Source organism: Diplotaxodon limnothrissa, linkage group LG22 (genome assembly GCF_057381915.1).
Source record: "Diplotaxodon limnothrissa isolate DT_005_m linkage group LG22, D_limnothrissa_male_GT1.1, whole genome shotgun sequence".
Taxonomy (NCBI): Eukaryota; Metazoa; Chordata; class Actinopteri; order Cichliformes; family Cichlidae; genus Diplotaxodon; species Diplotaxodon limnothrissa.
The window spans coordinates 25,854,031-25,873,111 of record NC_140616.1 but is presented as its reverse complement, the minus strand read 5'-3'; the positions used below and the strand labels follow the sequence as shown (position 1 = coordinate 25,873,111).

Genomic DNA, 19,081 nt, shown 5'->3' with positions numbered 1-19,081 from the left:
TTTTTATTATAAGAATTGGCGACCTCTGCTGGTCATCAGAAGAATGAATATTTTAGACACTTCTTGATGCATTCTCAATCATCCAGGAAAGTAAATCTCCAAAAGTTGATTCTGTTCATCTGGACGTAGCGTTTTGTGGGAGAAACGTTTCATCACTCATCCAAGTGACTTCTTCAGTCTCAGCTGACTGCAGGTTTCCCCAATCTTATAAACAGTACATTTGCATAATGACTGAAACCAGCCCACTGAAGGAACAATGGGCTGGGAGCAGAGGCGGTCCTAGCCTGTTTGCCGCCCTGGGCGAACACTCCCTATGTGAAGTAGGTGGAATGAAGACACAGTTCCAAAAGCAAACACACTTGGTCGATGCTGAGAGTGGTCCTGTTGCTGAGGTTGGTGTCATCCTGTAATCTCTTATGGACTACCTCCAACGCTTCCGTGACTGGGATGCAAGTGAAGAGAGATGTAACGTCGTACGAGACCATGGTTACATCTGCCTCCATAATGACATCTCTCACCTTCTCAACAAAATCCAGGGTGTTCTGGATGTGGTTTTCAGAGCTGCCCACCAGCGGGTTGAGGATTGAAGCCAGAAACTTGGAGATGTTATAGGTGACAGAGTTGATCAACTCTGTCACCTATAACATTGTCTTCATTCCACCTACTTCACATACAAGGGTCAGTTCTACAGGCAGAAACATGGGTGTGCCATGGGCTCCCCAGTTTCACCCATTGTGGCCAATTTGTACATGGAAGAAGTAGAAAAGAGGGCTTTGCTATCCTACCCTGGAACACCACCAAGCCATTGGTTCAGATATGTGGATGTCACCTGGGTGAAAATCAGGTCTCAGGACGTTCCACATTTCACGGATCACATTAACTCGGTGGACCAACACATCATGTTCACCAGGGAGGATATGAAAAATGGCAAGTTGGCCTTCTTAGACTGTGAGATTTCCATCAGGAATGGGGGACATCTAAAAGCTGACATGTACCGTAAACCTACACATACACATCAGTATCTAAGGTTTGACTCTCATCATCCACTGGAGCACAAACTGGGTGTCATCAGGATGCTACAACACAGAGCGAACACCATCCCCACAGACATAGAAGCAGAAGAACATCACATCAAGAAAGCCCTGAGTAAATGTGGTTTCCCAGCTGGACTTTTGTCAAAGCGGGAAAGGCACCTAAAGAAAGCTCCAGCCGATCCAGCAGAGAAGGACAACTGCTGCCTAAGCGAAAACCTGTAGTGATCCCGTATGTGTCAGGAGTATCGGAGCAGTTGAGACGCATTTTTTCTAAACACCGGGTCTCTGCGGCTTTTAAACCCCAAAACACGCTGCGCCAAAAATTGGTCCACCCCAAGGATCGGGTCCCCGACACAAACAGAGTAACATAGTGTACGCTGTTAAGTGCCAGGAGGATTGCCAGGATTTATACATCGGGGAAACCAAACAACCTCTGGCAAAGCGGATGGCACAACACAGAAGAGCTACCTCGTCAGGCCAGGACTCTGCAGTCTATTTACACCTACAGGCCAGTGGACACTCTTTCAAGGATGAGGATGTACACATCCTGGACAGGGAGGAACGCTGGTTTGAGCGCGGAGTCAAGGAGGCCATTTACGTGAAAAGGGAAAGTCCATCTCTGAATTGAGGAGGGGGCCTAAGGGTACATCTTTCGCCATCTTACAATGCTGTGATTGCAGCCATTCCCCAACTCTCTGTGAATGGTACTCGTGGCCATTGATCAGTGGTCTTTGATCAGTGGGTTTTGGTCAGTGGTTGTTGATCAATGGTCATGAGAATTTGAATAATTACGATTAAGGAGCTGACCTCCCTGAGCTGAGACTGAAGAAGTCACTTGGATGAGTGACGAAACGTTTCTCCCACAAAGCGCTACGTCCAGATGAACAGAATCAACTTTTGGAGATTTTAGACACTTCCATTTCGGCTTTGTGCTCATCTTTTACAATACAGTAAGTATTAAATAACTACTATGCAGCCATGTTGTTTGCTAATTAAGGTCAAAAGATGCGATAAAAATCAATGGTGAATGCACTGTTTGGCCAGCGCTGTGCTTCACGTAGTACTTATTTTTATGACTTTTGCCTCCAAAGCTGCCAAACCAAGTCGACTGTGGTTTAATCGTTCAGTTTTAGCACGTGTTCCACTTTTCACACATAATTTCTCCAAGGTAGGTGATATAGCCTAAAGTGCCACACCATAGGACGTGCACAATTGATGCGACATGTTTTGTGCTTGTTATCTGATGTCTAGAAACAGAAAGAACAGGGAGTTCTGTCTCTGTGGAAGAGGCTTGATTCATCAGAGTAGGCCTGTGTGCGCTAAAAATTGTCCCATTGTGTTTATTTTCCTGAACGGCCACAACCCCTCCACAAACACAGCAGGGAGTTGTAATCTCTGCAACATCTGGGCTACTGTTCCACATCAGCCAGCTGTGAGGAAATCAGATCAGACCAGATGAGCTTTCGGGTCGATGAACCCGTGCGACCCACGGGCTCAGACACACAGACACTCATGCACTCACGCAGTGATGCCAAGCACAGCAACAGTGACACACGAACAAGCTGCCACAGCAGCCATGTAGGACAACGTACACGCAAATGAGCAGGTGACAAAAATGTCATACGGGGTTTTTTTTTAAAAGAGTGAATGGATCGACGAGGAGAGTGTGCCAGAGTGAGGATGTCACGTGTGCACCGAGGCACGTGCCGGATTCATTCCTATCATCCACCCACATCGTTCTCAGCAGTGAGAGACGTCACTGCCATCTGATTTCTCTCAATATCTTTCTGTATATTCAAACTCTATTAGTTCCTTCACTAGTTTGTTTTAATATACTGAAATCACTAAACATCTAGAATATGATAATCATGATGTAGAGGCCAAACTTGAATGAGTTTTTCAAGAGTATATCGGGGATCAGCCAGGCTGACTTGCTGAGAGGAACTATCTACACTAACAGCAGCAGATAGATTATCTGGTGATAACCTGTGACTCTTTGTAATGAGAGTATTCCCCATCCTTGAAGCTGAAATGCTAAACATTTAGAATGGAAAAAAGACTGAAAGGGTCTGCTCCTAATGATGAACAGCATTGCCAGAATACACCCCCCCCCCCCCCCCCTTTTTTTTTGTAGCACATTTCTTTCACAGCTCACAGTGTCATTTCTTGGCTGCAGCAAGCACTCTAAGCGCCAACTGTACTTTACCTGCCCAGCACTAAACAGCAGTCAAACTCAGTTAGCCACCAGCTTGTGAACAGTGTTAACTTAGTGGAGCATGCAGCTACTAAAGAGACAGATATTTCTCAACAATACAGAGCTAAAAGGGAGTAATTATTGAATTTATAACCATCAGATGTGGGTCTATAACTGCTGGGGTGTTATAACTGCCTCCACATCTGGGGTGCAATACATCGAGGCGCTTCCAGCTTATTGTTTCATTAGTATTAAAAATACATCATTGCACTTCTAACATGAACTGTAGTTTGAGTGGTGTAATACATCACACAAGCTGACACAGCCAACAGCTCATTCACACCTTCGTATGTTTGTTTCTACACTCTCTTGTTAGCTTTCTGCACATGTGATCACTCAAGAAGTGTCTGAAATGCACACTTTCGGGTTTAATTAAGGAGGTTTTACAAATATTTTTGCATTAACAATTTAGGAATTTACAGTTACTGTACACAGTCTCCATTTTCAGAGGCTCAAAGTAATTGGACAATTCACCAAAGAGCAGTTTCACAGCCAGCTGAGGCTTGTTCCTTTTTTATTTCATGACAGCGGGACCAGACATAATACCTGAAGTTGATTTTTTATTTTATAGTTTTTTACCTTCATTTCACTTATGAAGCTGAAAGACATTTGAGTGCAAATGTACGGAGCCCCCCAGGGGACATGGGAGAAAAAAAAAAATTAGGGAGGAAAAAAAAAAAATTAGGGAGGAAAAAAAAAATTAAGACGGACTTTTTGCGAGCGCTCGCAAAAGTATTGCGAGATCTCGCAATAAGTATTGCGAGCGCTTGCAAAAGTATTGCGAGATCTCGCAAAAGTTTTAGCCGCATTCTTCGGAGGCCGCCAGCTCGAAGCCGACCGGGAGGTCGAGGCACGATGTGCCGGGAAAGCGGTGTTCCTCCCGGCTGTAGTAGGTCTCGACTTCCCGTTAGCTTCGAGCTAGTGGCCGCCAGCTCGAAGCCGACCGGGAGGTCGAGGCACGATGTGCCGGGAAAGCGGTGTTCCTCCCGGCTGTAGTAGGTCTCGACCGCCCGTTAGCTTCGAGCTAGTGGGTGTCAGATCTCCAAAAACGTCAGAGCTCTTTTGCAAATATGTGATGTCTTGTAAACCGAGCAGGTATCTGACGTTTACACAACTACATTCACGCCTCAAAATATCTTAAAAGTGTATTTTGTGACCCAGAAAGAGTAATATTACAACTAAGTAGCTGCCGCCATTGTTGGAGTTTTGCGAGATCTCGCAATACTTTTGCGAGCGCTCGCAATACTTTTGCGAGATCTCGCAAAAGTCCGTCTTAATTTTTTTTTTTCTCCCTAATTTTTTTTTTTTCCTCCGTAATTTTTTTTTCTCCCATGTCCCCTGGGGGGCTCCGTACAAATGAGACTGAAAAACCAAAATAAACCCATCAGAAAAAGAGTAAAAACCTTAGTAGAGGCCAAATCAGCAATCTGGCACAATCTCAAAAAGAATGGCCACAAAGCAACATCAAAAGGCCAGAATGACTTAACGAAAGGGCATGGTGACAGAATCATTTCCATGGAGAAGAAAAGCAACTTCACAACATCAAACCAATTCAAGAACACTTTCTAGGACATAGGAGTATGTTAGGAGTAAGGTCATTCACAGCAAGGTACAAACCACTGGTTATACTCGAGAGCAAGAAGCCTGCACTGCAAAAACAACTAAAGAGATTCTCAAGGCAAAGAATTGGGATGTTCTTCAATGGCCAAGTCAATCTCAATCCAACAGCACATCCTTTTCAGTTATTAAATACAAACCCGAAAGCAGAGAGACCCCCAAACAAGCAGCAAATAAAGAGGGGTCGAATAAAGGCCTGGAAGAGCATCTCAAAGAGTAAAACCCAGACATTTGGTGACGTCTGTTAGATCTACACTTCAGGGAGTCATTGCCAGCAAAGGGTTTTCATCTAAATATTATTTTAAAAATCCTTACGTATGTTAGCTTATCAAATTATTTTGTGTCTCTGGAGGACTGTGTATGAAAATGGCTAAACAGTATGTCCATAATGTAAATGTTTTGTTAAACACATTGAATTTAAGCTGAAAGTCTGCCCTTTGTTGAATGTGATTTTGAACAAAACAATTATGGAGCTAAGTGTGTAAAGTCTTGATTCAAAGCAACAACAAAACACAGCAGTCAATTGATTACTAAACGAGTCGTTCGGTATGGGTGTGGCCGTGTGTTTTTACGATGTACGGTCTCTGTGCGGCTTAAGCTGCAGACTGAAAGCTGTATCTGTCAGCGCAACATTTAATCTGACTGTCAGAGGAGCTGAATGGTGAGGCTGAACTCCTGCCACCGAGCTGTCAGCGGAGCGGCTGATAAAACTGCTGCAAGAAACAAAGTCCCTCAGTACACACACATGCACAGACGCACAACGCAGCACACAATTTCTGTGAGCCAGACGGACACCTCTTAGGCTAAGTGCAGCCTGCTGAGACACTGCACTCCTCTGTTATTTTGAAACTTAATTTCTTTGTGACTATTGCCAACCAGCAGCACACACACACACACACACACACACACACACACACATAGCAGTTAATCTCTGAGTACACACACGCTGTTTTGCCATCTTTTTTTATCTGACATTGAGAGTGATGTGTTTGTGTCTGTGTATATGTGTGTGTGTATACTTGCTCAGCTATCTTTGTGGGGACCAGTTTCAGTTTTCTACAGCACTGAGCAGTGGGATTTAGGTTAGAGTTAAGCCAAAGGTTTGGGCTAGAGAATGTCTTACATGACATAATTTTACAGTCTTATACAGTTAATGTCGTCACAAAACTAACCACGCAATCGTGTTTGTGTGTGTTCATTTGATAAGTGTATTCATAGTTTAGCAGTTTTGTTTGCTCATGTCAACCATGCAAATTCAAGGACTGCCAGGCAGGACAGGCAGGAGGGAGAGCGAGAGGGGAAAATTCAATCTGAATCAATTAAAGGCAAATTTCATTAGCCGTGACAGCATGGAAAAGGGGAAACGGGAGGAAATCGCTACTGAGAAAGAAAACCTATCACAGATATTACACAGAAGGTGCCACAGGCATTCTCGCAATTTGACAACAAATAAACCTGTGAAACTCAAATTTTATGAGCAAGAAACAGAGGCGCTAACAGGATCCAGGAAATTTATGTGGGGGAAGCTACATTGGAAGCAGAGATAAGGCTCTAAGTGTTGGAAGAGCAGTCCAAAGATGCTTAGAGTTGGGTTGACGATGCAGATGTTACTGTTTGCAAGGACATCAGTGGGGATGGCAGACCTCCACTAGAGCCACATCCTGTTGGTTATGAAAGCTGTTTTAATTGATCTTAACTATGACAAAGGCCTGTTGGATGTTACCCAAACCCACAGAGAATTCTCAACCCGAAGGCAGAAATTCTGGCAAGAAAGCCCTTTGTGTCTGAACATAATTAACAATAGTAGCCTGTGGTCTGTTTTCACACATGGTATAAAGAACCTGCAGGGGAATGATAAACACTCATTGTTCAGTTTTAAAGTAGAACTCCACTCATTTTACAAACCCAGGCCAATTTATTAGTCATGGTGAGAACTAAGCTGTGCATAAAACAGATATATAAAGTCTCATGTGCACCAGAGAGTGCAGCTCGTGCTAAGAATCAAGCTATTTTTAAAAATATAAAACTTTATTTTTAGGTATGATGTTTGGAAGCAAATTCATAGACTGTGACGGCTGTAGCCACTCAGGGTTACCTGTTGGTTGTGGACTCATTTGAGGCCTCAAGTTCTGCATTTTGACCATTGCTGCTTTGCAAGTGGATGTGCCATTTAAAGGCTGATCTGATTGAGAAACACCGGAGGACGCTGCATGCAACTGGTAATTGAAAAATTACCAACTCCAAGGCATGCCCTAAATGATAAATGATAACCCTGCCATTTGTTGTAGTTGTTGACTTGCTTTTAGATCTTTATTGAAGACAGAGTGTCTGTGGACAGTGAAGAGACAAACGAGAGCAGTGTGACTGAAAGATGGTGAAATGATCGCTAAAACTAAAAAAATATAGAAGAGTTCAAAACTGTTTCTTCATCAAAGCATTAATTTAAAGTAAAATTGCATTAAAGAGATTGAAACTTTTCTTGCATCAGTTGACAAGTGCACTATAAACCCTTACATACTATACTATTCATGCCTTCACAGTGTAGCTCCGGTCAAAATCTATGCCAAAGTTTGAACTATAGGTTGATTTACAATGTTTAAATAGTCTGCTTTCTGAGCAGTGGTAGGAACCCTAGCATGTGTGGTATTTTCACATGTGTTTTCCACCCTCATTATAATCTCATGACTTTCCCGACTCCTCTTTAAATATGTGTTTTAATCTCAGTTGGCTCAGCGTAAATAGATTACGTTTTTAAATATATTTGCATTCATATAGTGTTTTTTAGTCTTAGTGGCCTCTCAAATAGCTTTTTACAAGTCAAGGTTTAAACAGTTCATCTGCCTCTCGACCGTGGCATCTTCTGACCTCCACAGAACTGCTTTTCCTCATGTTCACCATACATGATCGCTAGTGTGCTGTTTTACTCTTCCTGTGTTTTGAGATTTCTCCATGATCCTTCAAAGACCATCAAGTGCCTGTCTCCATGGGAACCTGGGCACATGGGGCGGGAACACAGGCAGTTCACACGACAGTGTCAAAAGTTCCCCTGAACTGTGTCACTACTGTCCAATAGAGCATATCACAGACATGACACATGCAGTTTCACAGTTTCAAGTTTTACTAAAATCACAGTTTTTCTCGTTTTGACCTGTAATTGTGAATAAAATCCAGGACAAATGAATCACACACTGACATGGATGAAATTTGACCTGGAAGACCTGGAACAGCAAAAAGATTTGTTATTGTTACAGCAATCCAATGTCATAAATGGACACATTTGACCCAAACAGTATGTAAAGGTTAAATGGCTTTGCGGTTGCAATGGTCGATGTTCATAATAAACATGGATTAAACCTGAGCCCAGAGGCCCCACCCACCTACTGCCAATCAGAAGAAAGCTTGTTTGAACCAGGTATCGGGAAAAAATACTCCACTAGAGTCAAAGTATAAAAATATGGAACTGGAATTGGGCATGATCAGTCCCCTTATGCAAGTCAAGGGCATTTTAAAGTGTATATACGTTTACTTCCCACTGTGTTAGCCATACCTGTTATCTAATATCTAAAGCCAATGTCAGCATGCCAGCAATTTAGACATGTAGACATGGTCAAGATGACTCCAAAAACCAGTTTTGATTTCACAGGCTTACACTCAATATTATGAGTGTTTATGTTAACTTCTATTTTACTACTTTTCAAAGTTTTATTTTGCCCTTTTCACTGCCTAAGGACACTGTACACCTGCATAGGTTTTTATCTTCTGTGTTAAACACATTGAGTTTGATGAAATGTATATAAATAAAACTGACATTGTCATTGCTAAACATCAAACTGAACATCAGAAAGGGAAAGAAAGAAGACTTTGAACATAGTTTTGTTGTTGATGGCTGATGGGTCGGTCTGAGTATTTCAATAACTGCTGATCTACTGCAGAAAATATCCAGTGAGCAGCAGTGAAAATACCTTGTGGATGTCAGAGGTGAGGAGAATGGACAGACTGCTTCAAGCTGATTGGAAAGCAGCAGTAACTCAAATAACTTCAAGGTGTGCAGCCTTCCTCTCCTGTCAGCTAAGAACAGGAATCTGAGGCCACATTTCGCACTGGTTCACCAAAATTGGACAACAGAAGATTGGAAAAGCACTGACTGGTCTGACGAGTCTCGAGTTCTGCGGCCACATTTAAAAAGTAGGGTCAGCATTTGAAGTAAATCACTTGAAATCATGAAGCCATCCCACCCCACATCAAAGGTTCAGGCTGTTAATGGTGGTGTAATGGTGTGGGGGATATTTTATTGGCACACTGTGGGCCCTTTAGTATCAGCTAAGCATCGTTTATAAACCACAGCCTACCCAAGTATTGTGGCTGACCATGTTCTAATGGCTGTTTCCAGCAGGATAACACACCATGTCTGAAAGCTCAGATCATCTCACACTGGTTTACTGAACATGACAGTGACTTCACTGTACTTAAAGGCCTCCACAGTCACCAGATCTCAATCCTTAGACACATTACCTTTGACTTGATGCTACCATTTCAACATGGACCTAAATATTTAAGAAATGTTTCCAGCACCTTGTTGAATCTGTTCTTGAGCTAAAAAGAGAGTCCAACCTGTTAACTGTAGCAAGATGTACCCAAGAAAGCAAACGGTGACCAGTGTATAGCCCTCTGAAGTATGTGATTTGCTGTTATTTATCAGGGTGGGTAAAGAAAGCTTAGCTGTGCTTTAAAATCAAAGTAAACCAGCAGCTGGGACGGGTGTGGAAATCTGCTTGGTGACAGGAAGTAGCTCTGAGTCCAAATTTAGTTCTGCAGGATCAATAGTTTCGGTGAAGAGAGATAAATTACCACCTCTACAGGATTTTATGAATCAGTAGCACTGCTACTTCAGCAGCAGTCCCAGTGATGTCACTGCTGATGATCCTTAATATAAAAAGTTTTAATGCCTCTTTGGATTCTATTCAGTCCTTCTGCGAGATGAAGAGAAGTCATCACATCACCAGCTTTTGTGCCACACGCGTGCAGAGAACAACCATCCAGATGGCAAACTCGGGGCTCTGGCTCTGTTAGTCTTCCCTGAAGCGCTCAGTCAGAATTTAAGTGCTGAGATCATTAAGCTCTGGCGCTTTCCATGTAACGTGAGAGCCGCGATGTGCTGTGAAGTGCTCTCGCTGCATAAAGGCTGAGAACATTATGGAGTTCTGGGGAAAAAATCAGAGCACTCTTCAGATCTTTGATATTTCAACTCCCTAGACAGCCAGATAGAAAGAAAGGAAGGAAGATATTACCTTTTTTTATTCTACACTGATTTCACTCCGCACAATCTTTTCTGTTGTGCAAATGTCTGTCTGGCTGCTACTTCTGTGGCTAAAAATAAACGCCCAGACTGTAAATATCATCAGTCACCGATGGGCTAACTATTATTGTTCGGATTGTTCGGAGGGGAGTGGAGCTGCCTGTGAATGATGCATGCATCTAATTACATTGTTTGATTGCCACATGAAAAATTAACTTAATTGTCTGTCAAAGTGGTGATTGATGCATTTAGCTAAGCAGATGTTTTGGACTCCTGGAAAACTGTCTGATGGATTAACTGCACATAAAAAAAAAAGAAATGTATGCAGAAAAGTGTTCGAGCATTGAGCAAACTTACAGCTGTGCGACCCGGAAATAGTCAGAATAATATGCAACATTACTGCAGTCTTGTAAATAAATGAAACACCAATTTTCCTGATGCTTTGGCAGCTCCAGCCTGTGTGTGTTTCTGTTGATTAAAGCGACACCGAGAGCCGATGGCTGGCGGCAGCAGTGGCACAGTGTGCACTTCTGTAGGCGCACACCTTTTATGTGCAGTTATTTCAGGCCCTCAGGCTTTCAATTATATCCAAACCCAGTATGAAAGCTCCTGTCACTTCTCTCACTTGTTTCCCTTTTTTGTAATGAAATGATTTCATGTCCATGTGACTGAGTGGGTGACAGAGAGAGACAGAGACACGATGAGTAAGCCTCCAGGTCTATTAAGCAAGTGAGGACAGTGGTCTGTGCTCATGGTGTGTGTGTGTGTCCTCAAAAAAAAAGCAGTGCACGTGGAGCCCCTGCTGAACGGTCCTCGCTTCTTTGATGATGAGCCATCCGACGTCTTCAAGAAAAACAAACAACCCATAATCACCCCGTCCAACCACAGCATCGCTTCCTGCAGGTCCACAATCTAAACGACTCCGTCTCTGTGGCTACCCTGTTGCCAGGAGACAGTTCGGGTTGATGTCTTAGTAATGATGGAGACGGGCAGAGCTAACAGAGGGGTTACATCGGTAAAGGCCACGGTGCTCAAAGCTCAGAAATAACATTCAAATAATCTCCTGCTCAGTCTAGTGAAGTTACTGAGCAGGGAAATCTTCTTCCCTTTCCCATGCTGAAGGTGAAAGTGCCAACTTTCACCTTCAGCATGCCGCTACAGCATTAAAGTTTTCTTGTAAACAAAACTCAGGCTATACTTTATATTTAGCTTCTAATCAAAGATACGGGGTCACCAAAACAACCCTGACTCATCAGGGCACGGACACCAGACCTCTGTGGGGTGGTAGATGGCGCCTCCGTGAATCATCTTTGCACAACGTTGCTTATGCTTAATAAGATCTGTGGAGTTTGGGGGACATCTTGATTCTTTGTCCTTTAATTTCAGTGTTAAACAAGCCTTTATGAAGCCGCCTTTTCCATCTGATAAAATATCACCCAAATTAGTGATGCGGAAAACTAGTCAATGCATTTCTTACTTCTAAATTCGATGTGTACTTCCTTGTTATCAGGTCGTCCAAAAAGCTCCCTGAAGAGTGATGAGTCCTAACAAGGACTTTCTCCTTCTATAAAAAGTCTTGAATAACCAGACATCATTATATCTTAAAGATCTCACAGAACCATATTAATTGAAAATAACTGGTGGTGGCAGGTGGCTGCTCCTCCTTGAGCCTGGTTCTGCTGCTGGTTTCTTCCTGTTAAAAGGGAGTTTTTCCTTTCCACTGTTGCCAAGTGCTTACTCATAGGGCTTTCTCTGTATTATTGTAGGGTCTTTACCTTACAATATAAAGCAGCCTGAGGTGACTGCTGTTGTGACTTATAGCTATATAAATAAAACTGAATGATTAATCATGCTTGTATACAGGGAGTGCAGAATTATTAGGCAAGTTGTATTTTTGAGGAATAATTTTATTATTGAACAACAACCATGTTCTCAATGAACCCAAAAAACTCATTAATATCAAAGCTGAATGTTTTTGGAAGTAGTTTTTGTTTTTAGTTTGAGCTATTTTAGGGGGATATCTGTGTGTGCAGGTGACTATTACTGTGCATAATTATTAGGCAACTTAACAAAAAACAAATATATACCCATTTCATTTATTTATTTTTACCAGTGAAACCAATATAACATCTCCACATTCACAAATATACATTTCTGACATTCAAAAACAAAACAAAAACAAATCAGCGACCAATATAGCCACCTTTCTTTGCAAGGACACTCAAAAGCCTGCCATCCATGGATTCTGTCAGTGTTTTGATCTGTTCACCATCAACATTGCGTGCAGCAGCAACCACAGCCTCCCAGACACTGTTCAGAGAGGTGTACTGTTTTCCCTCCTTGTAAATCTCACATTTGATGATGGACCACAGGTTCTCAATGGGGTTCAGATCAGGTGAACAAGGTGGCCATGTCATTAGTTTTTCTTCTTTTATACCCTTTCTTGCCAGCCACGCTGTGGAGTACTTGGACGCGTGTGATGGAGCATTGTCCTGCATGAAAATCATGTTTTTCTTGAAGGATGCAGACTTCTTCCTGTACCACTGCTTGAAGAAGGTGTCTTCCAGAAACTGGCAGTAGGACTGGGAGTTGAGCTTGACTCCATCCTCAACCCGAAAAGGCCCCACAAGCTCATCTTTGATGCTACCAGCCCAAACCAGTACTCCACCTCCACCTTGCTGGCGTCTGAGTCAGACTGGAGCTCTCTGCCCTTTACCAATCCAGCCACGGGCCCATCCATCTGGCCCATCAAGACTCACTCTCATTTCATCAGTCCATAAAACCTTAGAAAAACCAGTCTTGAGATATTTCTTGGCCCAGTCTTGACGTTTCAGCTTGTGTGTCTTGTTCAGTGGTGGTCGTCTTTCAGCCTTTCTTACCTTGGCCATGTCTCTGAGTATTGCACACCTTGTGCTTTTGGGCACTCCAGTGATGTTGCAGCTCTGAAATATGGCCAAACTGGTGGCAAGTGGCATCTTGGCAGCTGCACGCTTGACTTTTCTCAGTTCATGGGCAGTTATTTTGCGCCTTGGTTTTTCCACACACTTCTTGCAACCCTGTTGACTATTTTGAATGAAACGCTTGATTGTTCGATGATCACGCTTCAGAAGTTTTGCAGTTTTGAGACTGCTGCATCCCTCTGCAAGATAGCTCACTATTTTTGACTTTTCTGAGCCTGTCAAGTTCTTCTTTTGACCCATTTTGCCAAAGGAAAGGACGTTGCCTAATAATTATGCACACCTGATATAGGGTGTTGATGTCATTAGACCACACCCCTTCTCATTACAGAGATGCACATCACCTAATATGCTTAATTGGTAGTAGGCTTTCGAGCCTATACAGCTTGGAGTAAGACAACATGCATGAAGAGGATGATGTGGACAAAATACTCATTTGCCTAATAATTCTGCACTCCCTGTAGACTCAGGCTTCCTGGGGACTTCCCATGATGCACTAAGCACTTGAACTCCACTCTCGGTGCATTTATATGGTATCCCATCGTCTGCCTATCAAAATGATGACTTTTCTCTCTCATAATTTGTATTTTTTTCTGATCGCTGTGCTCTTTTTTTCTTCTCTTCTTTCACTCTCCCATCTTAAAATGGAAATCTTCTTCCCTTCCTTACACTGTAGGATCTGTATGTTTCAATATAAAGCAAGTTGATAAATAAAATCCCTCAATTTAGCTCAGTGCAATTTTATTTTACTTTGTGCTGTTTCTCAGTGCATTTCCTGAATACTTCTTAAGGTGCAGCAGGGTGTATTTTCCTGCTGGGGAGAATATCTCTTTGCCATAGCTGGGTCTGTAGCAGTGTTTTGGCAGGTTGTGCATGTAACATCCAAATATATGCCAGGACCTAAGGTTTCCAGGCAAACTGAAATAATCAGTGCTGTTCACTGCGCCTGTCAGTGGTTTTAATGTTGCGGCTGATGTGTGTGTTTTGAATTGTGTAGTGTGTATTTTGATGCAGAAAATTACAAAAGAAGATGAAGCTTGAATTTCTCCAATTTACTGAGTTATACAATAAACAGGGTTAAAAATGGATTTAAATGGAGTGTACAATACGACCGGAAAAAGAGCAAACAAAAGGACAGATAATAGTATTTTTGCACACTCACACATTCACAAATTTAATGTCTCACAGTAACATGTTTCCTTCATGCTGATGGGTCTTTGAACAGAAGTCCTATTTTTAGTCCAGCACTCATCTCTGACCCTATTCTGTCACTGCAGTTGTGACTTAGCAGCAAGCCGAGCGACGTACTGCTCTTAGAGCATCACTGTCCAGGTCTCCTGAGTAGGTCGCTCAACTCAATATGCATGTGAGGTTACTTTGTGTGGGATTCGCTGGCACGAGTGTGCAAAACAGAGAGGCGCTGATGCACGCACGCTGTTACTGTGCTGCCACCTGCTGGTCACTTCCCACACAGTCACAGCGGCTCTTCTTAGAAGTGAAAAGGTTTCCTAAAAATCCCATCCAGCCCTTTGCCCCACTTACTTCTCCCTCATATCTCTCACAGAGCGGGTGAGGGGTCAGAAAAGGAACAGTCTGTTTACTTTGTCTAGATCCATACAGAAAACAACTAATTCCCTTGAGATGACATTTCTTCATTTTTTTGATAAGAGTTTCCCAACAAGTTCTAGGAAAAATGTTAGACCCAGCTCCTCTTCCCACAATCTCAAAAACATTTAGCAACAAATGCAACACTGGCTGCATTTCACAATTATTTACAAAATTGTTGTATGTGCTTGAGGCAGGATAAATAAACCTGTGGCACCGTCTGACTTCAGACGCCGGGCCTCATGGAGTATTAGACAGATAATGAGGAATCCTCAATCCAGCACTGATGAAGAGTCTTACAGTATAACACTTCTCTGGCTCTCCTGTGTGTTTTCTCACTGCTCTGTTCCTTCCCCTTTCTCCTCCGTCCTGGCGAGAATCTGAAGCACCGTCTGGTTGAAGTCCTCAGGCTGGTCTGCGAAAACATAATGGCCCGCTCCTCTGATCACCTGACAAGCGCACACACAGTGGATGCGAAATAGTTTTGAGATAAAGGTGCCACCGTTCCACAAGGCAAATAAAAGTAACTTGACATACATTCAGGCAGATTTAGGCACAAAAAAATGCTTAAAATCTTGCTTAAAATGTATTTTGAACCTTGTACTGACAAAGTTAAAGGTGCAAAATGTAAAATAGAGAACCTACTCGGATTTCCACATCTGGCCTGGTTTTCTTGAATGCATATCCAGAGTGGCTGTCAATACTGGACCGGGATCCATAAACGAAAGAAATAGGAATTTCAACCTGGATCTGGCCGATCCTGTCTAGCATGGGCCTCTTAGCCCAGCCGTAGGGAACGGTCATGTTCTTAAAGGCTGTCTCGCCACTGAAATGAAAAAATAGAAAAGAAAAATGCACAAGCTCTTCTGAGAATGGACATATTTGTGCACGGATGGTTTAAAATGTTCGTCACCTCGGAGTCTGGGCATTCAGATGATAGATGTAGTCACACACAGTGTAGTCACTGAACACAGAGGAGTATTTCTGCTTGAAGTCTGACCTGATGGTCTGGACGAGCATCGGGCCTAAAAGAGACGCACAAGAAAAGAAGGAGATTTAGTTACAGTTCAGACCTTTGAATAGAACAATGGCACCTCAAGCAGACGTTTGATGTTTGGTGCTCCCCCGACTCAGAAGAAGCTGGGGTGGGGGGGTGGGGGGTGGGGGGGGTGTTGCCATAGAATTAATTAAAGGCATTTAAGGTGGCGTTACTGCCAATTTTATCCTCATATTTTTTGCTCTTTGACTTTTCCAGAGTAATTACTGCATTATTCACAGTTCAAAGTAATCTATATTTATGTCATTTTGATCAGAGTTCATCCATCCTCTCTCTTTAGCCCAGCTATCTTCTGATTGGCTGCCCCACACAGACAGAATATTTACCAATATATAACAGCAGGTGGGTGGGGCTTCTTGTAAAAGAAGGTATATGTGTATTTAAATTACGATGCCTCCTGTGCAAATTCCTTTTTTTCGGGTCGTTCCCAGCCAGAAGACACTGGGATAGACCCAGAACTCGAAAGTTAAGACTATACATCTCATCTGGCCTGGAACCGTCTCAGAATTCCCTGCGAGAATTGGAAAACACTGCTAGCAAAATGAACATCTGGCAATACCTCCGTAGCCTTCTACCAATAGACCTGAGCTTATGTAAGCATAAAGATGGAAGTGCATGGTGGATGGAAGTATTTAAAATACTTACTGTATTTTTTTAAAAGCGTATCGTTTTTATAGGAATTATTTTCTTTCCTGGGGGATTAATTTTGAAATGATGCAAGAACAGTGGTATGGCATGGTTTAGATAACTGGGACATTTTAAGCCAACCCCCATCGCTGCTGATAATAATTTGTCACTTAGAAGTTGAAAACATTCAAAATACACAGATGCGTAAGAGAAACAAATATGTGTTTGTTCAGTGTGTGTTCAATGTGTGTTTGTGTGTGCTAACCTAGAGGTCCAGCCAGTCTGAGACCGGCCAGAGGGTTGAAGGGGCTCATGACGGCGCCAATTGCTCTGATCCACATTGGGATGGAGTTGTGGTTGGGGTTCTCTGGGCGTGCTGGGAATCCCCACGGCTCCACCAGCAGCAGATGCTTTACCCTGCATACACACACATGCAGTTACCTGATCAAATGTACAAACTAAAATGTAGAAATTCAATTAAAACTCCACACATTTACTTCTTTTTTTATATATGGGCTTGTAGTTTATTTGGCAAGTGGTGCAAAAAAAAAAAAAGAAAAAAAAAAAGAGATGGCTAAACTAGAAAACCACCTGGAACTGTGTCCTCTCACACACACTCTCACACAGACACAAAGCACCTGTGTGGGTATTTCAGCGTGTAGGCTGCAGACAGGTATCCTCCGAGGTTGTGTCCCAGCAGCACCATCTCCTGAAGCCCCACCTTCTCCCTCCACTCCTCCAGGGATGCCACAAACTGATCCTCGGCCTCCCTGGGGTCGGTGCTGAACTGGGGACGGCTGCTCCTGCCAAAGCCCAGCAGGTCTAGAGCGTAGACCGGTCCACTGCTGGAGAGAGAATCCAGGTTAAGAGCCCAGAGGGCGACACCACCTCCGAAGCCGTGCAGCAGAACCAAAGGAGTGGTGGGCGGGGTTGGGGGCTGTGGGACACACGGGGCTGCTGACTGCTGCTGCTGCGTGGAGAAAGCTAAGGTCCACAGGTAGTTGCCACTCGATATCCGAACATGCTGCCTGGAGAAAGGCCGCTTCACAGCTGCGGCAGACAGAAAAGATTATAGGGCAGGGATAGAGAAACTGTTTTAACTCTGACTTTATGAAACACATAAACTACAGATCGGAAACAGCTACATCAGACACACTCACTCTTGAGGATTTTTTCCTCGGCATCTTTTAGTTGAGAAGGAGAGGTGGGACACCAGGAGGGAAGCCAACTTGATATCCAGGAACTGTGACTCAGACAGAAAGGATACACAAAAACATGCATGAAAGACACATAAAGCACGTGCAAACCCAACAATAAACTGACCTTTGGCTATATGATATTTTTGTAATCAGTGCTGCTGGTATGCAGTACTTGACAACAACATGCAATCAATGTCCAGAAAGAAGCCCAAACATGTCTTTGTTCTGTGTATTTTGGGTCACTTACGGTCAAATGCATTGTAAATCAGCACGATTTTAACATTTGGAGGACAAAGGCAGACGCCGATAAGATAGGGTGACCATATTTTGATTTCAAAAACAGAGGACACTTGGCCGAGTCATGAAGAACTTTAATAATACTGTTTGCTTAAAGAAAACTTTGACATATTTAACATGCCTTCTCTGTGCGGTTAATGAATGGTGAAATAAAAAAATAAGTCATATAGGGTTTTACAACTCAACAAGTGCAAAACGTTTGGTCACCCTAAGATTTAAAGTATTTTTTCTACAATAAAGTTTTGTATAGGAAGTCACTCACACAGCAGCCAGAATTAACAGGAAGATTCGGGCTCGAAAACTTTTCACTTTGGACGTTTGCCAGCAAGCGGGTGGCCTGTATATTTACACGACACCGTTTTCCTATAGGTTTAGTGTGGGTGGATCTATTTTTTTTAATCTACCTGTGAATACACTAATGCGGGTTCACACGAAGAGAACAAAGTTGTGTTTGTTGTCACACAAATGAACAGCATTCACGCTGAGAAGAAACAAAACGACAAAAACAACTAGCATGTCCAACGTGAAGAAGAAAGGAAGAAAGAAAGAAACGAAAACAACTCACCTCTGCTCCTTGGCAGGTTGTAGCTCCTCCGCCATCCTTCGCATTGTGTAGCCTGCAGTGAGGGTCTCCTCCCGAGCTTACGAACCTGTTGAAAAACTACGGTCTGTGGTGCTGCGTTCAAGTACATTCGGACGGAAAATAAAAATAGCTGCCTAACATAATAACGACATGCTGCTTAATTAGAATGCTGTACATTTCATAATAAGTTAGAGTTCAGCTATCCCTCCGCTCATTTAATTCTTGGGGTTATTTAATTCTTTGGAGTTGGCATTTTCAGCGCTTCGTATTTGTTTTTTCCAACTGTATTGAAGGTAACATCATGATTTTAACCTCTGTACTCAGGTTGGCTACGTCACCTTCTTGGCTTTGTGTAATAGTGATGGGTCGTTCGCGAACGAAATGGCTCTTAGAGCCGGTTCTTTGACGTGAACGACGCGAGCCGGCTCCTTATCGCGAGCCGTCACGTGTTTTGTTTTGTTTTTTTTTTCTTTCTCTCAGCCTCTCTCTCGCACTTTTTTTCCGCTGCACTCTGCAAGCGAGCCTTGTGCTTTACGCTGGGCAGAGGGGGGAGGG

General features: G+C 43.0%; 1 protein-coding gene across 1 annotated transcript; it reads right to left on the bottom strand.

Annotated features, from left to right (window-relative positions):
• Positions 1-14,529: 14,529 nt before the first annotated feature.
• On the bottom strand, positions 14,530-18,578 carry abhd5b (abhydrolase domain containing 5, lysophosphatidic acid acyltransferase b). The gene is made up of 7 exons (XM_085345826.1): positions 18,509-18,578; positions 17,608-17,690; positions 17,086-17,497; positions 16,713-16,864; positions 15,677-15,788; positions 15,409-15,589; positions 14,530-15,212 (listed from the first exon to the last, which is right to left on the bottom strand). The coding sequence occupies exons 1-7, from the start codon at positions 18,550-18,552 to the stop codon at positions 15,099-15,101; spliced, it is 1,098 nt and encodes a 365-aa protein (XP_085201952.1). The 5' UTR covers positions 18,553-18,578; the 3' UTR covers positions 14,530-15,098.
• Positions 18,579-19,081: the final 503 nt, after the last annotated feature.